Here is a 24,811-nt window from a genome sequence, read left to right on the forward strand (position 1 = left end):
AGGCCTCAAAGTGACCCCCACACCTGGGGCGCGGTGCCACCTTCCTCTGCCTCTGAAATGCGAAGGTCTCGCTGTGCAACTGCGAAGTGGAAATTAAGTGCATCCCTCCCCAAAATCCTGTAGCTGGAGTACTGCTTCCCGCCCCCGCTTCCCCCTGTGCCCAGCCCCTGGAGATGGGGCGGGGGCCATGCCCCCTCTCTTTCAGGGGCGTGAAATCAGAGCTGCGCTGTGCCCTGGCAACTTCCCAGGGCACTTCGGCACTTGAATCCCCGAGGGGAAAAAAACACAGGCGGGAACAAGGGGTACGGACACCCAGAAGTCCTAGGGCCACAGACTGTCACAGGCCGGCTTCTCCTGGGGGGAGCGGGTGGCAGCATCCTCACCCCACGCAGCCCAGCGGGCCGGACCCCGTCCCGCCGGGTGTCACAACCCCCACCCCCGGCCGCTGCCGCCCGCCCCCCCCGCCCCGCGTATTAGGGGATGGGAACACCGTCTGCACTTGGGGGTCTCTTTGTTTCCCCGTGGACGCCCCCGGCCACTTGCAGCGCCTCCGTTACCCACTTGGGCTAGTTCAGCCCCCCCGGTGCTTTGTCTTTTGGGGCTGATGCTATTATTATTATTACTACTACTACTACGAGCACACACTCACTGGTAACTTGTCCCCGAGGAAACCTACCGGCCCCCCCGAGGGAGGGGAGGGGGGTGCTCGCCCGTCCCCATGCGGGCGGGCAGAGCTGCCCCCCGCTATGGTTTAGGACTCAGGGAGCGGCGGAGCAGCGAAGCTGGCAGCTGCCGTGTGCCCTGGGAGGGGGTCCCCGGTGGGCGTCGGGGCCGGGCCGGTGGCCGTGGGAGTCGGGTGGCGGGGGGCAGCGCGCAGGCAGCGCGGAGGCAGCGCGCAGGCGCAGGCAGGGAGCACCCAGCTCTTTATGGCCAGGTGAGAGAGTCCCGGCGCAGGTAAGGGGAGGATTTACCCACAGGCATCCCGGGCGGCTGGCTCGCCCTCGCAGTCCATGACCGGCAGGCACCTGGGGATTCGGAGCCTGCAGCCAGGATGTCTATCCTTGCCAAAATGGGGGACTGGCAGGTAAGGCGACCCTCCTGCCCTGTGCCGGGGCGGGGAGGGGGGTATTGTTATTTTGGGACGGGAGGCAGGGCTGGAGCGGGAAAGGTGACGGGCTGCGAGGGAGCGGGGGCAAACGCGATCCCGGGGTTGGCGAGTTTTGCGGCTCCCCGTGCTGGTAGCTGCCCCCGGCCGCAACAGGTAGAGAGTGGCGGGCTGGGGCCGGGAGGGGTGAGGGCTGCCCCGCCGCCGCCGGGGGTGTCCCGGCCCGGGGCTGAGCTGCCCGGCAGCGTGGGCCGGCGAAGGGCAGAGTGGGCCGGCGAAGGGCGGCGTGTGCCCGCCCGCCCGCCGTCCCTTTGCCCGGGGCTGGCGGCGCCCGTCCCGCCGGAGGAGCCCTGGGGCTGCCCACGGAGCGCGCCGGGACCCCACGCGGGGCCAGCGCCCTCCGGCGTGGCGTGGGGCCCGCCGCGCTTCGGGAACGGGCAGCGGGGAAGTTGGGGGGACGGGGACTGAAATCTCGCCGTGAGCTGCCACCCGAGCCCGTCCCGTGGTAAAATAACGCTGCCGGCTCCCGCGCCAGCGGAAGGCGCTCCCGCGGGGATGGGCTGGAAGGAAAAGCAGCACCCATCAGCGAAAGCGGCCAGGCGTGGGGGAAAGCGCGGCCCGGCGGGGCCTCGCCCAGCCCCGCGGGGCCGGGGGGACCAACCCGCACCAGGGGCGAGAGGACACGCGTGGAGTTACGGCTGGTCCCGGGGCGGGAGACGCTTGGAAATCCCTGCAGCCTCACGGATCGGGCCGGATCGCGGCGTTTGCCGGCTGATAAAAGGGAAGAGGAACCGTCCCGTTCAAACACCCGGGCTTTTATTACCGAAAACGACCTTTTTTTATTATTATTATTTTCCCCAGGACAGTCCAGTTGAAGATGGGAGCCTAGCTTCTTTTTCTGCTCCCAACTTTTCAAAATCTCGCGACCAACTCCTTCTCCGGGCTGCCTTATTTAATTTTTATTTTTTTTAGGGTAGCAGTAAGTCGTCAAAAAAAATTTTAAAAAGGGAAGAAAATGCAGTAAACAAATATATTTTTAATTATTTTTACAGTTACAAGTGGCGTCTTTTTATCAGGTCGGCGCGGAGAAGCGACCAAGAGAGGATTTAAAATTTTTTTTATTTTTTGCACTGAAGGCAACTCTTATGTAATCGCACTTACGGGCTATCTGCCTTGAAATCTATTCCCGACTTTTCCTTACTCCCCGGCCCTCCTCGCTCCCGCTCCCCGCCGCTGCGGGCCCCCCCTCCCGCCGGGCCGGGCCGGGTGGACCCGCCGCGGGGGGGGGGGGCAGCAGCCGCCTCCCGCTGCCCCGGGTTGGGGGGTGTCTCTTCGGGGAAAGCCTCCCCTTTCCTTCCTACCCCCGCACACGGGCCCAGCTGGGCCTTCTGCCCCGGGGCCACGCCTTTGGCCACGGGAGTCCCGGGCGGCCGCGGGTGGGAGGCTGTCCCGGGTCGGGGGCTGTCCCGGCCGGCCCGGCTCCGCCAGGACTGCGCTGAGGGACGATGGGCCCCTTCGTTACCCGCCTCCCCTCCTCTTTTTCTCATTCTCCCGCCCCCCCCCCCCCCCGGAGGCATTAACTAGGCTTAATCTGCCAGCTCCATTTGAACCTCAATGGGAGTAAAAACAACAATTTACTCTCCTGCCACTTGCAGACAAAAGCGCTGGTGAAAAAGAGCATCGGGGGGCGGAGGAGGGGGGAAGGGGAAAGGAGGAGGAGGAGGGGGGGGAAAAATAATAATCCAATTTTGGTGATATAGATGTGCGTGTGTGTGAAGGAGCAGGCCCGAGAGCCTGGAGGCGCCTTTGCCACCCTTCCCGGCGTGGGGACGCGTGTGCCGGGTCCCCCGAGGGCCCACGGCGGCTTCCCCCCGCGGAGCGGAGGGGCCCGTTTGCTCCTGGAGGCAATACATTTTCCCCCGGCGTCGGGGGGGAGGGGGGTGGCCTCGGGAGGGTCTCCCAGGCCGACAGGGCAGGTTTTGCGGTTGGCAGAGGGAAGTTTCGGGGAGCGGCAGGGCAGCCAGGTGCTGGCACCCCAACCCCACGCGGGGATGCCCGGCCCCGGGGAACGCTGTGGGGAGGCACGCCGGCCCCACGGAGAGCAGGATGCCTCGCCGTTAGGAGCGGCGCGGGATCAGCGAGACGGGAAAAAAAAAAAAAAAAAGAAGAAAACCGGGGAAAACGAAGCCTTTTGGTGGATGGATCAAGGCTGGGCACCCGGGGAAATAAAAGAGGAGAAGGGTGGAAAAGCAACCCCCCCGAGGAGGGGGGGCTGAGAGCTCACTTAGCGGCACATTGTTAAGCAAACGAAGCGCTCCACCTAAGAAAGTACCAAAGTTTTATTATGGTCATTGTTTTGTCCCTTTGCTCAAGCGCTTGCAAAAGACTTTTTGGCTCCTGCTGCATTCACATTACCGCTCGCCCACTTCTATCTGGGAGGTTATGTTGGGTTTGTTTGTGTTTTGGGTTTTTGGGGTTTGGTTTCTTTTAATTATTATTATTTTTGAAGACCAATAGCCAACAGAGCCAAGAGGAACTAAACAGTTTGCAAAAGAAAGGAGCTTTTCAAATATCCACCAAAAAGATCAAATCAAAACCAGAGGGCAACAGAAGCCTCCGCAGACAATAACCTTCGTTAGAACAAGACCCGAGTCTCGTGTCTCCTCGCTTTGGTATCTTTAAACCCTGTGGAAAAAAAAAAAAGGGGGGGGGAAGGGGGTGGCTTCATGGCTAGCCCTAAACTCTCTGCAGATGAGGGGACGGTCGCCTCTTTGATTTCGCTGGCCACTTTCCTCCCCTCTGGCAGGCAGAGGCGCGGGGGGAGCGGCGACAGGCAGGCAGGGCCCCGTTGTTCCCCCCCCCGCCCCGCGCCGAGGCTCGGAGGGTTGGAGAAAGCCTTTTTTTTTTTTTTTTTTTTTTTTCTCGCTCGTGGGTCCTTTCTACCTGTGTCCATCGCTGCAGGTTGTTGTGCTGGCGAGCAATTGGGCTGTTGTTGATATGCTAATGAGGCGATTAGGCTGTGGGTAAAGAGCTGGGAAAAGGGAAAAGTTTCCACCATTAGAGGGAGATCTCCGAGCGCGGACGGGAGCGCTGCAGAGCCTCCGCCAGCCGCGCTCCCCACGCCGCCCCGGCACCGCCACCGTAGGGAAAGGCAGGGAGAACCCAATCCTCTCTCTGTCTCACGCCAATCCATGAAAATGCTTTGGAAACTGACGGATAATATCAAGTATGAGGAATGTGAGGTAAGCGCTTCCCCCGGCTGGGGCAGAGCTCTCCGGCCCCGCAGCTGCGAGCATCCCTCCGTCTCTCAATTTCGTTTAGGAAAACTTCTGCTCCTTCGCCAGGCTTTCTTGCAGTCCTGCAGCTGGAGAGGGGCTGGGGTCCTTCCCCGGGAAGTTCGGGGTTTGTGGAAACCCGGCTTTGTTGGAAGTGTGTGAGGAAAGGCAAACAGGATCCAGCAGCAGCCTGGTCTATAGGTAGATCCTTCGTAGATAAGGCTCTGTAGGATGCTACACTCATCCATATGGATGGATGGATGGATGGCTGAATGAATGGACGGATGAATGAATGAATGAAAGGGCAAAGAGACAAAGGGAAGATAATTATTCTTACACGCCAGGTACCCGAGGTATCCCAATAAATTGGCTCAGGACCGATGCTTAAATTCAGCCTTTTCGATGTAGCTGCGGGTTGATTATACTGAGCTGCGCAAATTTGCAGGGGTCAGCTGCTGAACAGAAATCACGGGTTTGGGAGCGGTGTTCCCCCAGCCTCCTAATTTTCAGGGCCACACTTCCATTGCTTTGAGCAATAATATTTTAACCGCTTGAAAAAAAAAAAAAAAATTACAAGCCACCTAATTTGGTTTTGGAGCCGTTCAGCACAGATTGTGTGCGCGCATCTCCCTATGTGTCTGTGTGCATCCGTATTTTTAGCAAGAGGCGAGTGTCTTTTAATCTGACAAAAAGAAGAAGAGGAAAAAAGAAGAGTGATGCCTGGGACCCATGCTTAGTCTCAAACCAACGAATACTATTGCCACCCGTTTCGCAAAAGTTATCCGTGCAGTGCGTTTAAACCGCGCAATAAAGGACTCCACTTTGCAAATGAACGCAGTGATTTGGCCGTGACCCACGCGGGAAGGTCCCCCCAGCCTCGGCGGAGCCTTGCCGACGATGCAAGTCTGGGGCGAAGGGGGGGCCACCCTCCCAATCCGATCCTGCCGCTGCTTTGTGCGATGCTGTAGCTTAGGGAAGGGACCGAGGGACTCGCCAGACTCGCCGCCGACTAAACGATTTGGTGGTTTAGTCCCGGATCGAGGAGTTTGGGATAAAGCTGCCTCCCGGTGCGGGAGCTGAGCTCTTAGATCTACTCGCTGGCGGATGTTTGATTTCTAGGAATGAGGTGTCAGGGGTGGGTTTATTTTATTTTATTTTATTTTATTTTATTTTTGGTAAGCCGGAAGAAAATAATATATGTATTCCTCAGCTGGATTTCGGGAGGAAAGCGTGTCTCTCCCCCTGCCTCCCCCCCAGGATCGGTGTTCAAGCGTGCACACGTGCGAGCGTGTGGATTTCATCGCGAATGGCTTTTGTTGCCTTGCGCTAATGGGACTTTGCAGCGAGGTGTTACCAAAGACGGATAGGGACTGGCGGCCGCTCCGCCGGAGCCCGCCGGCTTTTGTGCGGGCGTGTGCGGCTGGCTCCCCGCGTTTTCCTCGGGAGCGAGAGGATGGAAAAGAGGGTGACTGTACCCTGACGGGGATAGGACCTGCCTTTAAAAGACGGGGAGTAAGGCGGGGGGGGGGGGAGTGGAATGAAAAGAAAAGCGGAATAAAAGCCCGGCAAGAAGCCGCGCTGCGCGCCCGGGGCCGGGAGGGAGCGGGCGGAGCGCGGAGCCGGGCGCCGGCGGCGCGGAGGCTGCGGCGGGGCAGCGGCGGAGGAGCGGTGCCTGTTTGAGGGAGTTTGTTTGGGAGTTGCACAGCCAGTCCGACGGGTTGCGCCGGAGCCCCGGCTTGTCTGGGCCGGGAGAAGCGCTCGCCTTGCCTTTTTTTTTTTTTTTTTTTTTTTTTTCCCCGGCTCCCTCGCCCCACCGCGTCCCTCCCGCCCTCCTTCCTTCCCTTCCCTCCCCGCCTCGCCGCCTCCTGCATTTTCCCCCCCTGTCTTTTCCCGGATCCTCCGAGAGGGGGGCCGCGGGGAGCCCGGTGGATGCTCCTTGGGCTCCCCAGCCCCCCCGCTCCGGGAGCCCGCTGGCCTCGGCGCTGGGCTCGAACCAGAGGAGGAGGAAGAGGAGGAGGAGGAGGGCTGACACCCAGACGGGGAGACACCCAAAAAAAAAAAAACAAAAAAAAAAAAAACCAACCCCAACTTTCCCAGCCGGTTTCCGGGACGCGGGGCACCGAGGCGAGCCGGCTCGGCGGCGCGGGGCGGCCGCCGCGGGGGCAGCGGCCAGGGGAGCCCCTCGGCGGGGCGCCGTCGAGGCATGGACGGGGCGGCGGCGGCGGCGGCGGGCGGCCCCGCGGAGCCCACCCCGCGCAAAGGCGGCGGCAGCGGCGGCAGCACGGCCGAGGGCGGCAAGAGCCAAGCGGGCAGCCAGCAGCCGCTCTTCTCCCTGGGCTTTGAGGCCGGCTACGCGCAGCAGCCGCAGCCCGAGGTGCGCCCGCGAAGGACCGCGGGGCTGGGGGCAGCGGGAGGCGGCGGCAAGGGGGGGGGGGGGGAGGGAGGGGAAGCGAAGGGAAGGGGAGGAAGGGGGGATCCCGCGCCCCCTCCCCTCTCTCTCCTTCTGCCCGTCTCTCCCACCCCCCCCCTCCCTCCGCACCCCCCTCCTGGCTCCCACCCTCTCCCTCTCTCCGGATCTCTTTCTCTTTCACTTTTGCATGCCCTGCAACCTTTTAAAATGTTGCCCCTTTCCTGTGATTCGTCAGACGCAGCAGCATGTCCCCCCTCTCTCTCTCCCGCTCCCTCTCTCTCCCTTTTTGTCTCTCTCTCCCTCTCCCTCTCCCCCATCTCTGATTAGATACACTGATTCTTCATTCAATGGACGTCATTTAGAACAGGCTCTGCCTTGAGTTGCCTTCTCGCTTCACGCTCGATTTCCAGCCATTCTTCCCTTATTAAGTATTCGTGTAATATTAATAGTCATGAATATCTGCTATTAGGAGTCTCCAGGAAGGCAGCAGATCTGTTATTAGGAGCTCAAGTGAAGCAGCAGCTAAGTCAAAGGAGAAAAAGAAAGAAAGAGACAGAGGAAAAAAAAAAAAGGATTAAGAAACACACACACACACGCTAAAAACAAAATCAAAAAAAGGGGGGAAAAAAAGCGCAAAACAAACAAACAAAAAAGGAAAAACAAAAAAAGCAACCAACTTTGGCTCCTCACACCACGCCAGGATAGAGAGCTCGCCTTGGCAACACCCGATGAAGGGCAGCAGAGATCGGTGCAAGTTCTGATGGATTATCGTGGCGCGCCCGCGGTGCAGGAGCAGCCCCGGCGCCCCGGTCCCGCCGCCCGCGCCTAGCGCCGGGTCCGGCCGCGCTCCCTCCGCGCCCGCGCACCGCCCGCACCCGCGGGGCTCCGCCGGGGGCTGCGGCTCCGCCGGTCCCTTTCCTCTGCCTTTTTTTTTTTCTTCTTTTTTTTTTTTTTCTACCTTGACTTGTAACCCCCGACTCTTCGCAGATGTTAGTACACAGTTTTTCGGCTATGGTGAGTTGCTTCACGTTTCTCTCGGAGGGGGTTTGGTATGTGCTGGGTGTTGCTATTGTTGTCGGCGGTGGCGGTCGGGGTTTCGCATCCAGCTTTCCGGAGAGGGTTTTTTTTTTTGCTTTCTTTCATTTTTATAAATTCGGTGGTTTACCTTTTTTTTTTTTACGTCCCCTTCTTTCTTTCTTTTTTCTCCCCCCCCCCCCTTTTATTTTTTATATTTTATTTTTTGGTCTGCTTCGAGCGAACGGCAAAAGGCTTTGCTTGGACCCTACCGCTTCGATTTCTTCACCTTGCCACCTGCAAACGGGATATTTTCAGCTTTCTCGTTTCCCTTTTTTTCGGGATCCTGGCTCTTTCCCTTGAATCCTTCTCTTCCTCCTCCTCTTCCTCCGTGGAGGCCATGCCTTTTTCCCCGGACGTACCTGTGGGCTCCTCTGCCCGGCTCCCGGCAGAACCGTGCCGAAACGCCCGGGAACATTTCGGTAGCCGCTGGCCCCGTCGGTGCGGCGGGGCTCGGGGCGATGCTCCCCCCCTCCTGCCCGGCGCATTCCTCCGCTTCCCCGGTGCCCCGGCGGCCCCCTCCGCTCCCAAATCGCTCGGCCTGGCACCGGGAGGGCTCTCCCCGTAGGCGGGGGACTGTGTCAGTGTCTTCGCCCCGAAACCTTTGTAAAACTCGCGGGGGGAACGGACGGTTTGTTTTAGAGCCTGTTTCGGCGTCTTCTGGTAACAAAATGGCAGTGGGCTTGGATTTTCCAGGGTTTTCTCAGGATGCGTTATCAGTAATCCCAGCGCCGGTATTTGTCTCGGTTCTGTCCAGGGCCAGAGGGAGGATTTTTGGGTCGTGATAGAATTATTATTTTTATAATGCCCACTTATGAATTAATCTTTTTATTTGCGGGAAATACCTGCTCCTGAAATGCCGGGGCGCGATCTGTTGGGAATCCACGTTGTATCGCCGCAATGTTTTATTAATTATTATAAACAATCCTGTTATAATTATTGCTATTATTGCTGTTATCATTATTGCCGTTATACTTATTATTTAAAAAGCGAGACTGCCTCTTAATTGTGTGCGAAGGGAAACTAGAGGCAGAGAAACCCCCAGACCTGCTCTTCTCCGCCTCGGAGCGGACGAATTGCCCATCTTTGCCCGATAGGTGAAATTCTCAAGCCGATTTTGAGGAGAAACAGTTTGATTTTATCTTTGTTTTTCTTTTCTCTCCCCCTCCTCCTTCTCCCTCCCCCTCCCCCCCCCCCCTCCCTTCGCTGTCGTTCCCCCCCCACCCCCCCTCTCCACCTCAGGAGCGCCACGACAGTACCAGCAACGGGACAGCCCGGCTACCCCAGTTGGGGACCGTGGGTCAGTCTCCCTACACCAGCGCCCCGCCGCTCTCCCACACCCCCAACGCCGACTTCCAGCCCCCCTACTTCCCCCCCCCTTACCAACCCATCTACCCCCAGTCTCAGGACCCCTACTCCCACGTCAACGACCCCTACAGCCTCAACCCCCTCCATGCCCAGCCGCAGCCCCAACACCCAGGATGGCCGGGACAGAGGCAGAGCCAGGAGACGGGGCTACTCCACACGCACCGGGGGTTGCCCCACCAGCTCTCGGGGCTGGACCCACGCAGGGACTACCGGCGGCACGACGACCTGCTGCACGCCCCCCACGGGCTGGGCTCGGGGCTGGCCGACTTGCCCCTCCACTCCATCCCACACGCCATCGAGGACGTGCCGGTAAGCAAAAGGGGCTCCCCCCGGGGGCCCGCTCGCCCCTCTCCCCCCCGTCCCCATCCCCGCGGGAGACAAACTTCACGGGGAGGAAGGGGGACACCCCCCTCCCCCCCCCCCAAAAAAAAAGGGGGAGGGAAGAAAAGACACCCCCCTCCCCAGGGAAAGGCGAAGACCCCACCTAGAACAATAGGTTCTCGCAGCCCATCCCTGCGCGACGCCTCCCCGCTAACGCGTCCGCTAAAATATAAATAAATCAAATTACTGTCATCGTTAACAATATCTTTCCTTCTCAATGACAATAAGCTGTTACGATTGGAAGAATATATAATATCACCACAGGGCCGTGCATTTGGGGATTTCTCGCTGCCTTGGGAAAAACACGAGTCTGAAACGCGAGATCTCATTAAATGTCCTCCCAGGCAAACGTAAAGGGGGAAGGAAAAAAGAAAAAAAAAGAAAAAGTGGGTGAAAGTGGCCTAAGACGGAAAAATCGGTTTCCCGTGATTACAGAATTGGCATATGGGATAACGAAATCCGAAGTTGTAAGAGGATAGGGGCAGATCCTCTTCTCTAAAGGAATTAATTGACAAATCAGGGAAGAGGTATATTAAAACACTGCCTTCTTCTTTTAGCAGCGGTGCAAAGGGATGACCTCATAAATCATTAGCTATAGGTTATCAAATTCGAGCCAGACCTGCTACACCCTATATTAAATTAAATGTTGGGAGCCTATTGGAGGATACGTTATTTGGGGGACCTAATTCTGTTATCGATAAATACAGATTAAAAAAATGATTTCTAATTAAGCATGACATTAGCGCACGGGCTATTTACAAAGCAAGCCAGGGCTATTGTTCAGTTAGGAAAGTGGCCTTATGCAATGCGATAGGCTGTGATCAAAGTTCATCTTTCTGGGTTTCTCCACGAAAATGGAATTAGAACATGCCAATAAATTTATTAAAGCCTACAGTGCTCATGCGGAGGGACTGAAGCTGCTCGATTTGCAGGAGGAAAGAGGAGGAGGGAACTGTGGTATCTGGATGTGATTTTTGCTGAAATGCCATCCCAAATTACAGGATCAAATATTACAACAATATATTCGCTGACAGTTTAATGAGTACAGTTTCGTGTTGCAAGGATAATGTTCAGATGAACTTACCTATTTTTGGGGGTCATTTTGAAATCTTTTGTAAATTATACTCGGGAAAAATAGTGAATTTATTACAGCCCTCATCTGGCTAAATTAGCCACAGAAAATCGCTGGTTATGTTTAGCAGTTTTGCAATAAACGCATACGTTTCCCAAAGTGGAGGATTTAGTAACCAATTTGGATCCGTTAAAAGCAGGTCGATTCTTTAAACTTGATATAAAATAACATGGAGGCAATAGTAAGAATAAACTTAATTTGTTGACTGCAAGCCTCTGATTGCTGTAGGAAGAACATGACCTAAAATGTTCCCTCGAATTCTCCTTCTCCTCAATGGTGCTCCGTGGCAGTGGGCTCATTCGGGAAGCCTCCTCTGCAGATATTTTAAGTACAAATCATTTGATTTGCCTTTCAGGGATCTATGAATTAATAGCATTGCTGTACTTCGTGAAAACCAAATGCCATCTGGTTTAAATCCTTAAACCAGCCCAGCCAATTTTTTTTTTTTTCTCTGCAAAACTGAATCAGCAGGCTGCATGAAGGAAAGCATAAAAATAAGAGGATGTATCTTTCAGGAGTATTTTATCTAGTTATTTAAAAAAAATCCTTTATAGAAATGTGGGTCAGGAAAGGGTCGGTTTTTAATTTTTCCGTTGCTGCAACAGTTAACCTTTAGTAAAAAAGAACGCTAAATATTTAAGAAAATCAAATAGACGGTGAAAATTATTTAATCATAAATATCTCTGTGGGATTTTAAACTTAACAGTCCTCCCTGTATGGAATATGTGTAGAAATAACACAAATAAAAGTATTATGCCACACTACATTTACTTTATGGGTTTAGGGTGCATGCATAAAGGGATCATATTTCCCCATATAGTTAAAACACAAGAACTGCAGCAGTAGTCATTTCTGAACATTTCTCAATTTAATTATACTTAAATCCAGAAGCACTTTAGGCAAGTTACAAATGAGAGCATTGAGTATAATAAAACCTGTAATAAAGCAACTTAGTACCATCCACCCGGAATCATTGAGATCAGGCACAATTAACAGGAGCATAAATCCAAGACAGAATGGAAAATGTTAGAATCAGTATTATTGTTGGACAAAGACTAGAGAAGGAAGTAATAGTTTTTTAAATGGTAATGCCTGGGTTTTGTAACGATTGCGAAATCTTCTATCTCAGCAGCACTGGTGTTAATTTGTAAACACAGCCAGACATTATATTGCCTGTCAGTTTTTGGAATTAGAAAACATGATTTCATTTGACTTTCTAATCACGTCGTGACTCCGCCGCGCGAACCCCAGCTGTAGCCGCGACCGCGGAACCTGCGAGGGGACAATAGTGGGGGGAGCCCGGGGGTGCGTGGGGCCGCGTGGGACACTCCCCCCCCGCCATCCCCATCCCCGGCACCGCACCGGTCCCCGCTCCCGTCCCCGCTCCTTTGTGCTTTCCCTCCCGCGGGCACGGGAGTGGGGAAGGGCCGGGCCGGGGCCGATTCCCGGGGAGGAGGAAAGGGGAAGGGGGGACTCGGAGGGAACCCGCAGGAGCTGGTGGCCGCTTGGGTGTTGGGCTCGGCCGGGCAAGCCCCGGGGGTGTGGGGGTGATTTGATTTTTTTTTTTTTTTTTCTATTTCTTGGGGAACGGAGGAAGAGCTGGGAGGGATGCAGCATTCCTCCCGATGAAGGAAATCCCCCCTAAATCCCTTCTCCCGCCGAAGGATGTGTTCGTTTCCCTCCCTGCACCGTTCTCGGGGAAGGGGGGAAACACACACAACTTCTCCCGCACTCCAGCCCTCCCCGCCTTTTGTTGTGATTGTGCGTTTACATCCCTGCCTGTTCCTTTTGTTGCAGCACGTAGAAGACCCCGGTATTAACATCCCAGATCAAACTGTAATTAAGAAAGGTAAGCCGTTTCCTTGTGCATACCAAACATGTCGTCACAGGCTGGGGACTACTTGCAGGGAGGACTTACCCGGCCTCCCCCCAACACCCCACCCCCACCCCCGGTCCCCCGGCCCTGGGCTTCTTCCTCTGGCATGTAACTGTTGGCCAAAAGGTTGGAGGCAGGGAAAAGAAAACGGGCGATGCGGCTTGAAATCCGCCCTCTTAAATGGCCACGTTTGCCGGGTATTTTAATTATTGTTGTCGTTAACGAGGAAAAATGTTAGCAGATGATCTAGAAAATCCGAGCCGGTACTTGAGTGCATTAGCGAGCAATTCGGTTTCATGGTTTGCCCCGTGGATCCGGCTGAGCGGCGGGGTTTAATCGTTGTCGGTAAACTGGGCTGTGAAAAGAGAAAACGTTGTTCCTCCTTCTTCGGGTTTTCTTATTTAAATCACGGCGGTGATGAGCCGGGTTGTTGGCGAACAAGGGGCGAGCTTCTGCAAACTGATGTCTGTCCTTCGGAGCGGTTTGGGTTTCGTTGGCTTTGTGCGCTTGCTTCGCTTGGAACTGAATTGCTCAGAAGCCTGGTCCCCAAAATCGTGCAAAATATTTACGGCGCGTTTCCGCTCAATTTTTCTTCTCCCGTCTTTCTTCGGACGGCCGAAGGATTGGGAAAGGTGGCACCCGGGCAGTTTGCAAAGGAAGTTGTCGGTGTAAAGCGGCTGGTTTGCGTTTGGATCCTGCGTAGGGAGCTGCTGCTGGAGTTAAAACTGGCGGGGCCGCAGGCGTAGCTGACTGGTACCCGCACCGAGGGGTGCCACGGTTGTCCAGCCGCCGGGAATTTGGGTCCCCCGGCGGCCACCGGTGCTGAACAGAGCCGCTCTCCTCTCTAACCTCAATGGCTGTACAGCCAGCCAGCTCAAAGTTTCATCCTCCCCCCCCCGTCTGTGGAGCCTTTGTCACGTCAAATTAGATGTGCAAGGGATAAATCTTAAGAGATGCTCTTTCCAAGTCGACATGATAATTGGCTCTTTTATTAGTAATCTCAAGAGTTCGTTTAACTCCTGTTGTATCTATTAGCCTTCCCAGAGCTATTAATGTCACAAGCGATCTATCCAAAATGCAGAGAGCCCCCCGCTCGGTCGGGCTGCGGGGCAGGGTGGAGGAGACGGGGAAGGCGACCGCACGCCGGGGCGGCGAGGCCCGGTCGGGGACCGTAAGCCGAACGGTGGCTCTGTCCCGGTACCTCCCCGCCGGCCACCACTGCCCGCCCGGGGGAGGAAAGGACCGGGTTTTATTTTGGGGGGCGATGGGATGCCCGGGCGCTGGCTCCCGTTGCCGGGGGTACACGCGTGGCGGCTCCTCGCCCCGTTACGGGTTTTTCCCACGCTGAAAGTTGTGCGCTGGGCGGGCAACCGGGATGGGGGGGGCGGGCAACCGGGGCGGGGAGGGGAGTGGGGTGGGGGGAATCGAGCGCCCACCTCGGGGCTGGTGGCGGCGCTCCCCGGGGCGCTGCCCGCCCTCCGCCGTGCCCGTTGCGGGCCGGCCTTGCTCGTGACGTCTTAACGCGGCCGGTGATGACGTCCTTTTAACAAACCGCCATCAACACCCCCCCAACCCCCGCCCCCGACGGCGTGTGCCCGCTGCGGGCTCGGGGGGGGGGAGGGGGGTGTTAGAGGGGGGAGACCGGGTTATGTTTAAATTTCTTTGCTGGGGTTGGAGGGTTGCCCCGCTGTCTCCCTTCTCCCTCCGTCGAGCAGAGGGGTGCCCCCGCCGGCCGCCCTGCCCTCGCCCGACCCCGGTCCCCCGTCCCCCCTGCAGGCGGTGTGGGGCCGGGGCTGGCCAGTGATGGCGGACACCCCCCCCCATCCTTCCCCGTCCCTCCCCGCTCCTCCTCACCCTCACCTCCCTGCTCCTCCCTCCCTGCAGGCCCCGTGTCCCTCTCCAAGTCTAACAACAACGCCGTCTCCTCCATCCCCATCAACAAGGACGCGCTCTTCGGCGGGGTGGTGAACCCCAACGAGGTCTTCTGCTCGGTGCCGGGCCGCCTCTCGCTGCTCAGCTCCACCTCCAAGTACAAGGTCACGGTGGCGGAAGTGCAGCGGCGCCTCTCGCCGCCCGAGTGCCTCAACGCCTCCCTGCTGGGCGGAGTGCTGCGGAGGTGAGAGAGGGGCGGGGGGGAAGGCGGGGTGATGGCGGCGACGAATAACGCCCGCTTGCCGCCGGGCCGGGCCTGGCGGGATGGAGGGAAGAGGAGGAGGATGAGGAAGGCCCAGGCGGGGGCCGGGGGGTGGGGGGGGCGGGGGCCGCCGCTAGGGGGCGGGCCGCGCTGCCAGGCGGTGTGTGTGTGGGGGGGCGCTGTAACTATGGCAATGCGCAGCCTTGCGTGGGCCCCCCCCTCCACCGAAGGCCTAGCGCCGCCCTGTCGGTGTGTCCGTCCGTCGGTGTGTCCCCCCCGACCCGTGTCACACCGTCCCTTCACGGCGATGAACCCCCTTCCCCCCCCCCCCCCCCCCCCGCACACCCACCGGGAGGGGGGAGGTTACCAGTGGGCACCCACCCTGCTGCCCCTGGGCCTCACCCAGGCAATTAGGCAGCGCCCGGGCAGGGAGTAACACCCAGCATTAATTAAAACGGCTCCCACCTCTTCAGCCCGGCTCTGCCGAAAAGCCACAGATGGGCCAGGCAGGGATCAGTGTGAGGGCTGGGGTGCTCCAGGTGGGGGGGTCAGGGGGGCTGCCCACCTTTACAAATCCATCTCCCCCATGACGCCTGGGAGCGCTGTCTGGGGGCTGTGGGGAGAAGCTCCCACACACACAGCTTCATGGCACCTTGGGAGCTCAGGTGGCACCTCAGGGGTCCAGCTTTGGCCACAACATGGCCTAAACTCCCTGCCGGCCCGGGGGCTGATCTGGACCTTAGTAAGAGCCCCCATTCCCTAGACACGGAGCCATCCAAAGCCCCATCCCTATGTCTGAGACTCAGCAACACCCGCTCTTCAGCCCCACAAACATGTCCCTCCCATAAAAAAACCCCTTTAACTCCCCATCCATGGGAAGGCAATATGTCAGGGTGATCCGTGGGTGGGAGCCACAGTGGGAGCATGTGTCCCCCGCCAGCCCCGTGTCTCAATGCCTTTTTTTTTGTGCGGGGCAGGGCGAAGTCTAAAAACGGAGGGAGATCTCTGAGGGAGAAACTGGACAAAATAGGATTAAACCTGCCGGCCGGGAGGCGTAAAGCTGCTAACGTTACCTTGCTCACGTCGCTGGTGGAGGGTAAGTGACTCAAGGAGCCTTTGGATAATGTGCCTGTTGCTTTTGCCTAACGGCAGAAAAGTTGGTTTTGGGTTGGTTTGTTTTTTTTTTTCCCCCGAGTCGGTGCTGCTTTGTTGGAAATTGGAAGGGCGTTATTTTCTATGCCTCGGAAAAAAATGTTAATTGTGTGCCTTTGCCTTTCATTTTAACCTGAAACGGACTTGGTGAGTCCTGCAGACTCAGCATTGCATTCCACCATTTATTTGCTTTTAAGTCTCTGAATTAAACGTTTTCAGGGCCCCATCTTGCTCCCTCGTTCAAGTGAATAATCCCTCCCCAGAGTAAGTGGATCTCAGTGGGAGCAGCACAGGGAAGATCCCTGCCAACAGGGGCTGTGGGCTCAGCCCCGTAAGTGACCCCCGAGTGTTGAGTTGGAAGTTACGGGGAGCAGAACCTTTAACACTTCACTGCCGTCCTTCTGCCACAGGTGGACAGCCAAGCAATTTTAAATGTCAGAAACTGCAGCTACTTTAAGTTTGTTCTCCCTCCCGGCCCGTAGCCACATAACAGTAAATCATTTAAGTTTTCTGACATCTGCATTTGAGAAATGCGTGACCATTACTTCCTGAATTAATTTGGGAATCCTTGACCTCAGCCATGAATTAATGGTGTCCTGAAAGCCTCAAAGTTGCACCACCGCCACCCCCCGCTCCCTTTTGGTTCTCATTTTCAGAGCATATGTTCCCTTGGCTATATTATTCTCCTCCAACTTTGCTCTGGCCAGAAAAGTTGCGACTCACTTTTCATGCCCTGAGATGTCCTACGCTGTCAGAACGGGAGGTGGGAAAGTCAAGAGTTAGCAGTCATTTACTTTTGAAGCCGTTGCTGCCTCAGACCGATTTGGGCACAAAGTAAACCCAAGGCCAGCAAATAGATCTCCCTCCTTTCCCCTCGCTTATGGGTTCAACAACATTTTAGACCGGTTCAGTCTGCAAAGCACTTTCAGGCTCAGCTCAGGCCGCACAGGTTTAGCTTGAGTTTGGTCGTGTAGGAGGGAATTTGTTGCTTTGTTTTGTTGTCACTTTGCATTCTGCGAGAAGTGTTTCATGTTCAAAGGGACAAGGAAAGAAGCGTTGTGCAATGCCGGGCTTCTTTTTTTTTTTTTTTTAAAAAACATTGGTATTAGTGGCCGCACTATATTTATACTGTGTGAAAATTTACTCTGTCTTCATGTTTTTGAAAAGGCTGCTGCAAGTGCATCGACAGGCTGTAGTAAAAAATCGAAAGGGGAAAACTTGTAAAAAGTCTAGATTTGGTAGATGCTAAACATTATTTGTGATGTTAATGAATATGGAGAAGGTTTTATGGTAATCTATTGTTCTGTTTGGATTTCACATACAATGGCTTTAAAAGAATGATTTTTAAAAACAAAACAAAACAAAACCAGAGGCCCAATCTCCAGATAATTTAGCGATGGTGGCTAATTTTGGGGGTGGGGATGATAGTGTAAACATTGCTGGGGCTTTTGAGTCCTGTAGCGATGAGGCAGTTTCTAGAGTACTGTTATTGTTTATGATCCGCTCCATTTTATGGAAACAAGCTCACTGGACTGAGGCTTTGAAGCTCTAATTGGCGCATGCGTTCTTCCGGAGCTAGAGCTAATGGCAGGAAGCCCTGCAGTAAAAACCAACTGGTTCAGGAAATTAAAACCAAAGATTTGAAAATCAACAAAACAGACAGACTCGGTGGAATGACCTTAAAATTCTCATGGTTAATCGTTTGGGGGTGAACATATAATTATATGCGATCAAGTTAAATTTTAAACACTTAGCTGTTTAATGCATTTTATTTAGAAGAGCTCTAGGAGTAATTATGATCAATATTAATCATTGATGCATTGCAAAAGAATACAGAGAGGTGGCTGAGGCAAAGAAACATTTCCAGAGTAAATAGCTGTGAATGAAATGTATGTAAACGGCTGCGTATAGGTATGGATATGTAAATCTAAGCTCACATTCTAGGTGGATGGAGCCTGCCTGTCTAAAAGTATCTGTTAGTCAATGTAAACTTTAAAAAATTCTTATGCGAGATTTCACTTGTAACGATTGTCATGAAAATACACATTTGCATTGCCCTCGACTGAAGCAAAGAAAACTCCTGCAAGATAAGATGCAATTAGCATTTCTTACCCTGCCTTTTTCAAAGAAAGAAAGAAAAAAAGTCCAAGCCTTTTAGAAGAAAAGCCCAAGTAGAATGTTAGTGCTTTTTTTTTTTCCTAATGGATTTTTGCCTCTGTGCGATGTGTACTGATGAGCTGTGTGTTTCCCTCTCATCCCCACCCGTGCCTCCCTTTTCAGGAGAAGCAGTACATCTAGCTAGAGATTTTGGGTACGTTTGTGAGACAGAATTTCCTGCCAAAGCAGTAGCTGAATTTCTCAACCGACAACATTCCGATCCAAACGAGCAAGTCACAAGAAAAAACATGCTTCTAGCTACAAAGTAAGACATTTACCTTTCTGGCATGTTGCTCAGAAGTGAGGGGAGGGCGACGAACCCGGGTTTGGGGCTTTTATTTGTGAGCGTTTGCCACATCGCCAGTGGCTGATGGTTTTGCAAATTCTAAGGGGGTGTATTTGCCCTCCTGCTAGAGGAGAACTCTATAACCCAGCTTGGTTTCCATCAAGTCAGTTCGTGCAGATTACCTTGAAAGCGAGTCGTGAAAATTGTGGGTGGATGTTTAGTTAAAGAAAAAGGAGTAATTCTTCAGAGCAAAACATTTTCCGGGCCTTTTCACTTAGCTTATCAGTTTAGGTAGAAGGGGAAGGCTTCCCATTGACAGTAAAATAAAACTGGCACATTAAACTGATTTCAGTTCATTAAAATCTGCAGTGTTTTTTTCTGCCTAAGCAGCTCTGTTACTTAGTGAATATAGGGATATTAAAAATATATTTTAAATGGCAATCTGTACGCAGTTAAAATGCTAGCAGAGTTTATCATTGGTGGGGCTGCCTAGACTTCCAGGTGGTGCGTGAAAAGAAAATGATTGTTTTGATATGTTTGCTGGAAATTAAAAGGGTTGTTTAGTAGCCCTTAATTACCAATGGAGGTGTCACCAAAGGGCACAGTGCCAGAGGGCGCAGGCAGAAGATGGGAGCCGCTTTATGGCTGGAAGACATTAATGTGGGTTTTAGAATACGAACTGTTTCAACACGCCTCTGAGCTCTCTTGCTATAAGGTGTGTTATTTCCCCAACCGTTGGTGCAGTGAGTGGATGATATAACCTAACTTCTGCTCCGTGCCCTCATATCCTCTCTTCCCACCTCCCTGGAAGGAAATTTCCAGACCCCGGTTAGCGTCAGCCTTCCCCTCTGTGGGAAGGTCCCTTTGGATTTGGAGATGGAGGTGTACATATATAAATATTTCGGAATACCCTAATTTAAAGCCTCGGTTCCCCTTCTCAGCCCTCGCTCCTTCTTCCTGACACACGGGCGTGTTTGAGCCTTGTGAAGGAAGAGGCCAGCACCTCTCTCCAGTTCCCAAAAAAAAATAAGATCTTCCGAGACATGTATAAATCCCTGAACCTCCCTTTGCATATTGCACCCTATCTATTCCCTTCTGCCTCGCTGGGGAACTTTAAACTACCTGGCTGCTCCAAAAATCCATCGGGGGCTGGGATGTGTGGTTGGGGGGGGGTTGTGCTATGGGGGTAGGTGGGAGGCGTGTGACTGTGTGTCTCTGTGTGTGCCTGTTATTTGTCCGTGCATTGGCTCGGGCCGGGGCATGATGTGTGTGCGCGCAGTGGTGTGTGCAGGGGAGGTGAAGGGAGAGAGGGTTGTGCGTGCTGGGGAAGGGTGAGAATTAGGGGGAAGGATGCGTAGACGGAAGGGGGAGGCGAGAGAGCATGCGTGTGTGTGTGTGTGCACTCGTGGGCAGCAGCCCCCTTGATCCTGGGGGCACATGTTAGCTAGCAGGGAGCGTGCACAGGCTTTGCCGCCGCCAGTGATGGTTCATTTCTCTCCCTCTCTCTTCCCTTCCCTCCCTCCCTCCCTCTGTCTCTCTGCTCCATTTGTGCTACAGACAGATCTGTAAAGAGTTCACCGACCTGCTGGCTCAGGACCGATCTCCCCTGGGGAACTCGCGGCCCAACCCCATTTTGGAGCCGGGCATCCAGAGCTGCCTGACCCACTTCAACCTCATCTCGCACGGCTTCGGGAGCCCGGCGGTGTGCGCTGCCGTCACCGCCCTGCAGAACTATCTCACCGAGGCGCTCAAGGCCATGGACAAAATGTACCTCAGCAACAATCCCAACAGCCACACAGACAACAGCACCAAAAGCGGCGACAAAGAGGAGAAGCACCGAAAGTGAGGATCACCCCCCCCACACACTCTCCCTTCCCCCTCATAACCCATCGATCTGTTCATCTCCCTCCTCCCTCTCCCCTGCACCCAGCACCCCAGGCTACAGCAACAGAATGAGCGTCCTCCTGCCAATCCTGTTCTCTGACTCTGCAGGACTGCTCTGCCCCTCTCCCCACACCCCTTCCCAGCATCCACATTTCCATTTGCTCCCTCTTAACTCCCCCCCCTCCACCAGCCACCATCCCCTCCTTCCCTCTCCCCGCTGCCACCATCGTTTTACCCCAGTTTGGAGCCTAAGAGAACAGAACAGGGGGACGGAGCCAGCAAAGAAAAAAAGTTCTGTCTTGAGTTTGTGAACTTTTTTTTTAAAATAAAACAAAAGGAGGAAAAAAAAACAAACACAAAAACATAACAAAAAAGAAAAGGACTTTTTTTTTCTAAAAAAATATAAAAAATAAAAAAAAAAAACCAAAAAGAAATAAATAATACTTAAAAAAGTCTATGAGCTTCACCGGACTGAATCACCACCTTCCCTTACATAAACTTCAGTTAAGATTGTAGCCATATTAAAAATGAAAAAAAGCGAAAAAAGTACAACAGCAACAGCAAACAAACAAAAGGCAAAAAGGACTGATGACATTTTATCAGTATTGTGAATAAACTTGAACACAAAACACAAGCAGTTCCATGTCATATCTTCAGTTGTAGAACTTTTTCCTGTCCAAGGTAAAGCGACCAACTTGAACTTTCTATTGCAACACGATTCACGGTTATTATATAAGGGAATCAGTGTTCATGTATGTATATATTTATTTATGTGTAATTTAATGGGAATTGTAAATATGGTGAGTCTGTTTTAAGCCTTTTTTTATTTATCTGGTGATCTCGTTTACCTCTTGTTTAGTGGGTTTTAAATCTTCCCCTCTTAGTTCATCATGTGGTTCATGGTACTTATTTAGATATCAGAGGTTTTTTGGGGGTTTTTCTCTGGGATTCATCATTTTTAGCCCTGTTGTAGCATGTTAAAGGCGACAATGAAGCAGCTGAACAAATAAAAAACCATGAATTTTTATATATAATTAGTATGACATTTAGTTTCTCATTGAAGATAAAATAAAGTGATGTTGGACCCTGGCAAGGTTTTTAAACATGTTAGTGGTTTTACAACCCTTATGTGTTGTGGAAAATGAAAGAAGTTATTTTCATCCACTGTCCTTCTCCCGAAAGCACCATCAGAGCAATAAATTAATATTGTCTTTTAAAACAAGATTTAGCTTTTCTTTCCTTTTTCCCCCCCCTCTTTTTTTTCTTTCTCCCTTTCTTTTGTTTTTCTCCTTTTTTCTTTTTTTTTTTTTTTCTTTTATTCCAAAGAACTTCAAACATTCGGGACCACCTGGTATCCTGTATTTCCACTGGCCATATTGGAAGCAGTTATAGTTGTATTGTATTGAGTTGTGCCGGCAGTAGTTTCCATGCCTGTCAATGTATCATAGTCCTTTGTTGCCCAGATAAATAAATATTTGATACGCTTTATGTCGATTTTTTTATTCAGTGGCTGTCTTTACCCAGGCGTATTTTTGTTCTTGGCAGTATTTTTTATTCAGTATGGTTACAGTAATTGAGTTTAACTCTCCCTTGACAATTGCTCCTTGCAATAAGCAGCTGAACCCATTGTTTCCCTCAAGTATAATAAAAACTTACTTTCAACTTGGAGTTCAGAGCAGGGTATCATTTAGATATTCCACTGAGTCTGTATTCAGACAAATGACACAATAAAGCACAATGTATTCTTTTGGATAAAAAATTGTCTGTACTACTAACAAAATGACACACTATCTTTTCTTTAACCAAAACATAATTTTATTTAAAAAATAAAGTTTTATTTTATTTATGTTGACCTCTAGGTTTTTATTTACGTTTATATATAGCTTGCAGACTTATAAGCCTATAAAATTTTGTACATGTAGTTGTCTTAACGGAGAGCAGAGATTAAAAAACCCCATTATCTCGAGAAGGACATTTTTAAAAAAATCATTACCGAGCACATACCGAAAATTAGGTGCTGTGAAAAAAATGATATACTGGTGAATCAGAGCCGGGTGCTCCCTCCCCCTCAAGAAAAAAGAAAAGCTCCGTAGTCAATGCCAACAAAATCATCTCACGGTTGTGAACTTTAGTGAAATCTTGCAGGAGACGGATTATTTCTGATTGATGGTTCGTGTTTTAGTGGCATGCACAGATTGACATTTTGAGATGGTGGTGTCGGTTTATAAGGGACTGAAATTTTTATCTTGGAGTTTCCTCTTGTGGAAACCAGTTGGAAAATAGGGGAGCTTGCTTTTAAAAAAATGGAGCGTATGTCTTGAAGATGGGTTGTAAAAACATGTGAGAATTCAGACTTTGAATCTATTTTCTTTGGCCCAGGGGGTAGGTGAAGTCAGGATCAGGCTGGATTATATTATATCATAGGAAGGGAGGCTAATGCAGTTTAGAATGTAAAGGCATTTTAAAGAGATGGTCTCCTTTAAGTGCTGATGATATTTTGGTGGTGGCGGCTGATTTTTCTCTTTTTCCTTCCCTCCCTGCCCCTCTCTCTCTGTCTCTCTCCTTTTTTTTCCCTTTGTGCTCAGGCAGAAATTGAGGAGGTTAAGAGGGAGGTGTTTACAATAAAGCTGCAAAGAGAATTAACATTTGCTCATATATTTTGACGTTTGGTAGGGCTGGTGAAGCAAAGCATTAGATAAAGCCCAAGATGTTTCATTTTGCTTTGGTAATCTACTTATGGAAGGCAGTGTAAAATCAATCTTGCCAAGCAGAAAGAGAGTTGGTGGAGTCTAAATTCTATTTTCGAGAGCCAGCCAGTTTATAAAAACGGTGAATATTTTTTTCCTATAAATTGAAAGTGGATCTTTTGAATGCAAAGCTGCAATTGTTTTAAGAACAGTTATTTATTATTTCCAAGAGAGACTGGTTAACTGTAAAGTAGATGTAACAAAATAATGAGGTGAATGAACCCTAACTGTACATATTCTTGACATAAATGAAATGCACAGTATTGTAGCAGGTGAAGTGAAGCATTGTCTATCAGGGCTGTTTTTCTTGGCTGCATCTCAGATTGTGTGTGGGATCCTAACCTCAGGCACAATAGCATTCATAAACAGCAATACATTGCTGCTCTTTCTACAGCAACACATAAATACTCATTTTTAAACGAAAACAATCTTATTAAATACCATTCATTCATATCTGGATTTACAGATGCTTGTTACTTTTTGAAACCTGTACCCAATATAATCGTTTTATACTGGGCAATGTATAAAGCAGTCTTATGCTAGAACATTATAAGGTCATAATAAATAATGTTTTAAAGATATAATTAGCTACTTTACGCTAGGAGAGCGCATTTTAAGTATCCTGCTGCTGCACTAGCAAGCCACCAGAAAAGAGAAATGAAATGACCTTGCATAGATTTCTTTATTGCTATTATTTCTAAGGAAGGGTTTTACAGGCGATAATGGAAATCAGACTAGCTTCGGTTCAGCCTCTTTTGCTGTGACCAATATGCAGTTACTAAAACGCGCTAATTACTTCAGCGTTCTTTGGACGCGTTTTTAACGTTGTGATCAATGCGCAGCAGTGAAATTCTAGGTCATGCTTTTATACAATAAACAAAAATCTGCTTCTGCCTTTTTCCGCCCTCCCCCCCCCGATTGGCTGAAATGAGGGTGAGCGGTGGCTGAACGTTAGACCGTTGCTGCCACGCTAAGCTAATTCCTACATGTGAACCAAAATACAGCTCGGTGCTCTTTCACTGTGAACAAGGACAGCCCTCCTCTTTGTACCATAATTTACCCCACCCTCCAAAAATCGAATATTAATATAATTTGAGATTTAACTGGTGGAACAGCCATCAGGACAGCAATGCCCCGCAGCTGAAATAATATTTAAAATAGAAGGGATTTGACATTTGAGAAGTCAGTGGCTTGAAATACCCAGTTGTACTTAGCTAATTCAGTCCTTAACCTCTGGTTTCAAATAAATCAATTACAGTCGATTCCACTTCAGTTCAGAAGTGCACGAGGTTTTTAGTTAATTGAATACATTTTATTCACTTGCTAGGAGTATTCATTTATCCAAACCCTTACATTTAGAGGCGATTTCTTTATTGTCCATGATAAATTCGACTGCGTAATCAGATCAGCTCCTCGTTTGTTTACTCGTCTTCTGCGTCGCATTTAAATTCCGGAATGTGCACTTCCCTCTCCCTCCTTGGTTACGTGCATGTCTCAGCCCAGACCAGATTCCCAGAGCGGCAGCCCTCGCATTCCCAAAGTGGAGCTAAAATAACAAGCGCCCTCCCGACGGGGGAGCAGCGTCCCAGCTAGTGAGGGCAAAGTGATTTAAAACCTCCGCTCGATAATCGAACGCGAAAAGTCGGGGGTGTAAAAAAGAAATGGTGTCCCGCACACCTTTTCTGAATCAAAAGGCTACATCTCAGCTCCCTGCAGGAGCGGTTAACTCTCAGAGCAGATTCAGAGACGGCTCAGTGTCGGTGGGAGAAGATTTTTGTCGAGCGCTGGGCAACACAGTTGTGTCGCTGATCCACTTCCAGCGGATGCTGA

General features: G+C 51.8%; 1 protein-coding gene across 3 annotated transcripts; it reads left to right on the forward strand.

Annotated features, from left to right (window-relative positions):
* The first annotated feature begins 1,051 nt into the window (after positions 1-1,051).
* TFAP2A (transcription factor AP-2 alpha) lies at positions 1,052-21,872 on the forward strand. 3 transcript variants are annotated; one of them, XM_074575975.1, is made up of 8 exons: positions 2,960-4,347; positions 7,778-7,804; positions 9,107-9,541; positions 12,543-12,594; positions 14,506-14,737; positions 15,733-15,851; positions 18,188-18,329; positions 19,908-21,872. In XM_074575975.1, exons 1-8 carry the CDS (start codon positions 4,297-4,299, stop codon positions 20,194-20,196), a joined length of 1,347 nt encoding a protein of 448 aa, XP_074432076.1. In that variant the 5' UTR covers positions 2,960-4,296; the 3' UTR covers positions 20,197-21,872. The 3 variants fall into 3 exon arrangements, with proteins under 3 accessions (XP_074432078.1, XP_074432076.1, XP_074432077.1); XM_074575977.1 differs by lacking the exons at positions 2,960-4,347; positions 7,778-7,804 and adding an exon at positions 1,052-1,084; XM_074575976.1 differs by lacking the exon at positions 7,778-7,804.
* Positions 21,873-24,811: the final 2,939 nt, after the last annotated feature.

The sequence above is a fragment of the Larus michahellis genome, chromosome 2 (genome assembly GCF_964199755.1).
Source record: "Larus michahellis chromosome 2, bLarMic1.1, whole genome shotgun sequence".
NCBI lineage: Eukaryota > Metazoa > Chordata > Aves > Charadriiformes > Laridae > Larus > Larus michahellis.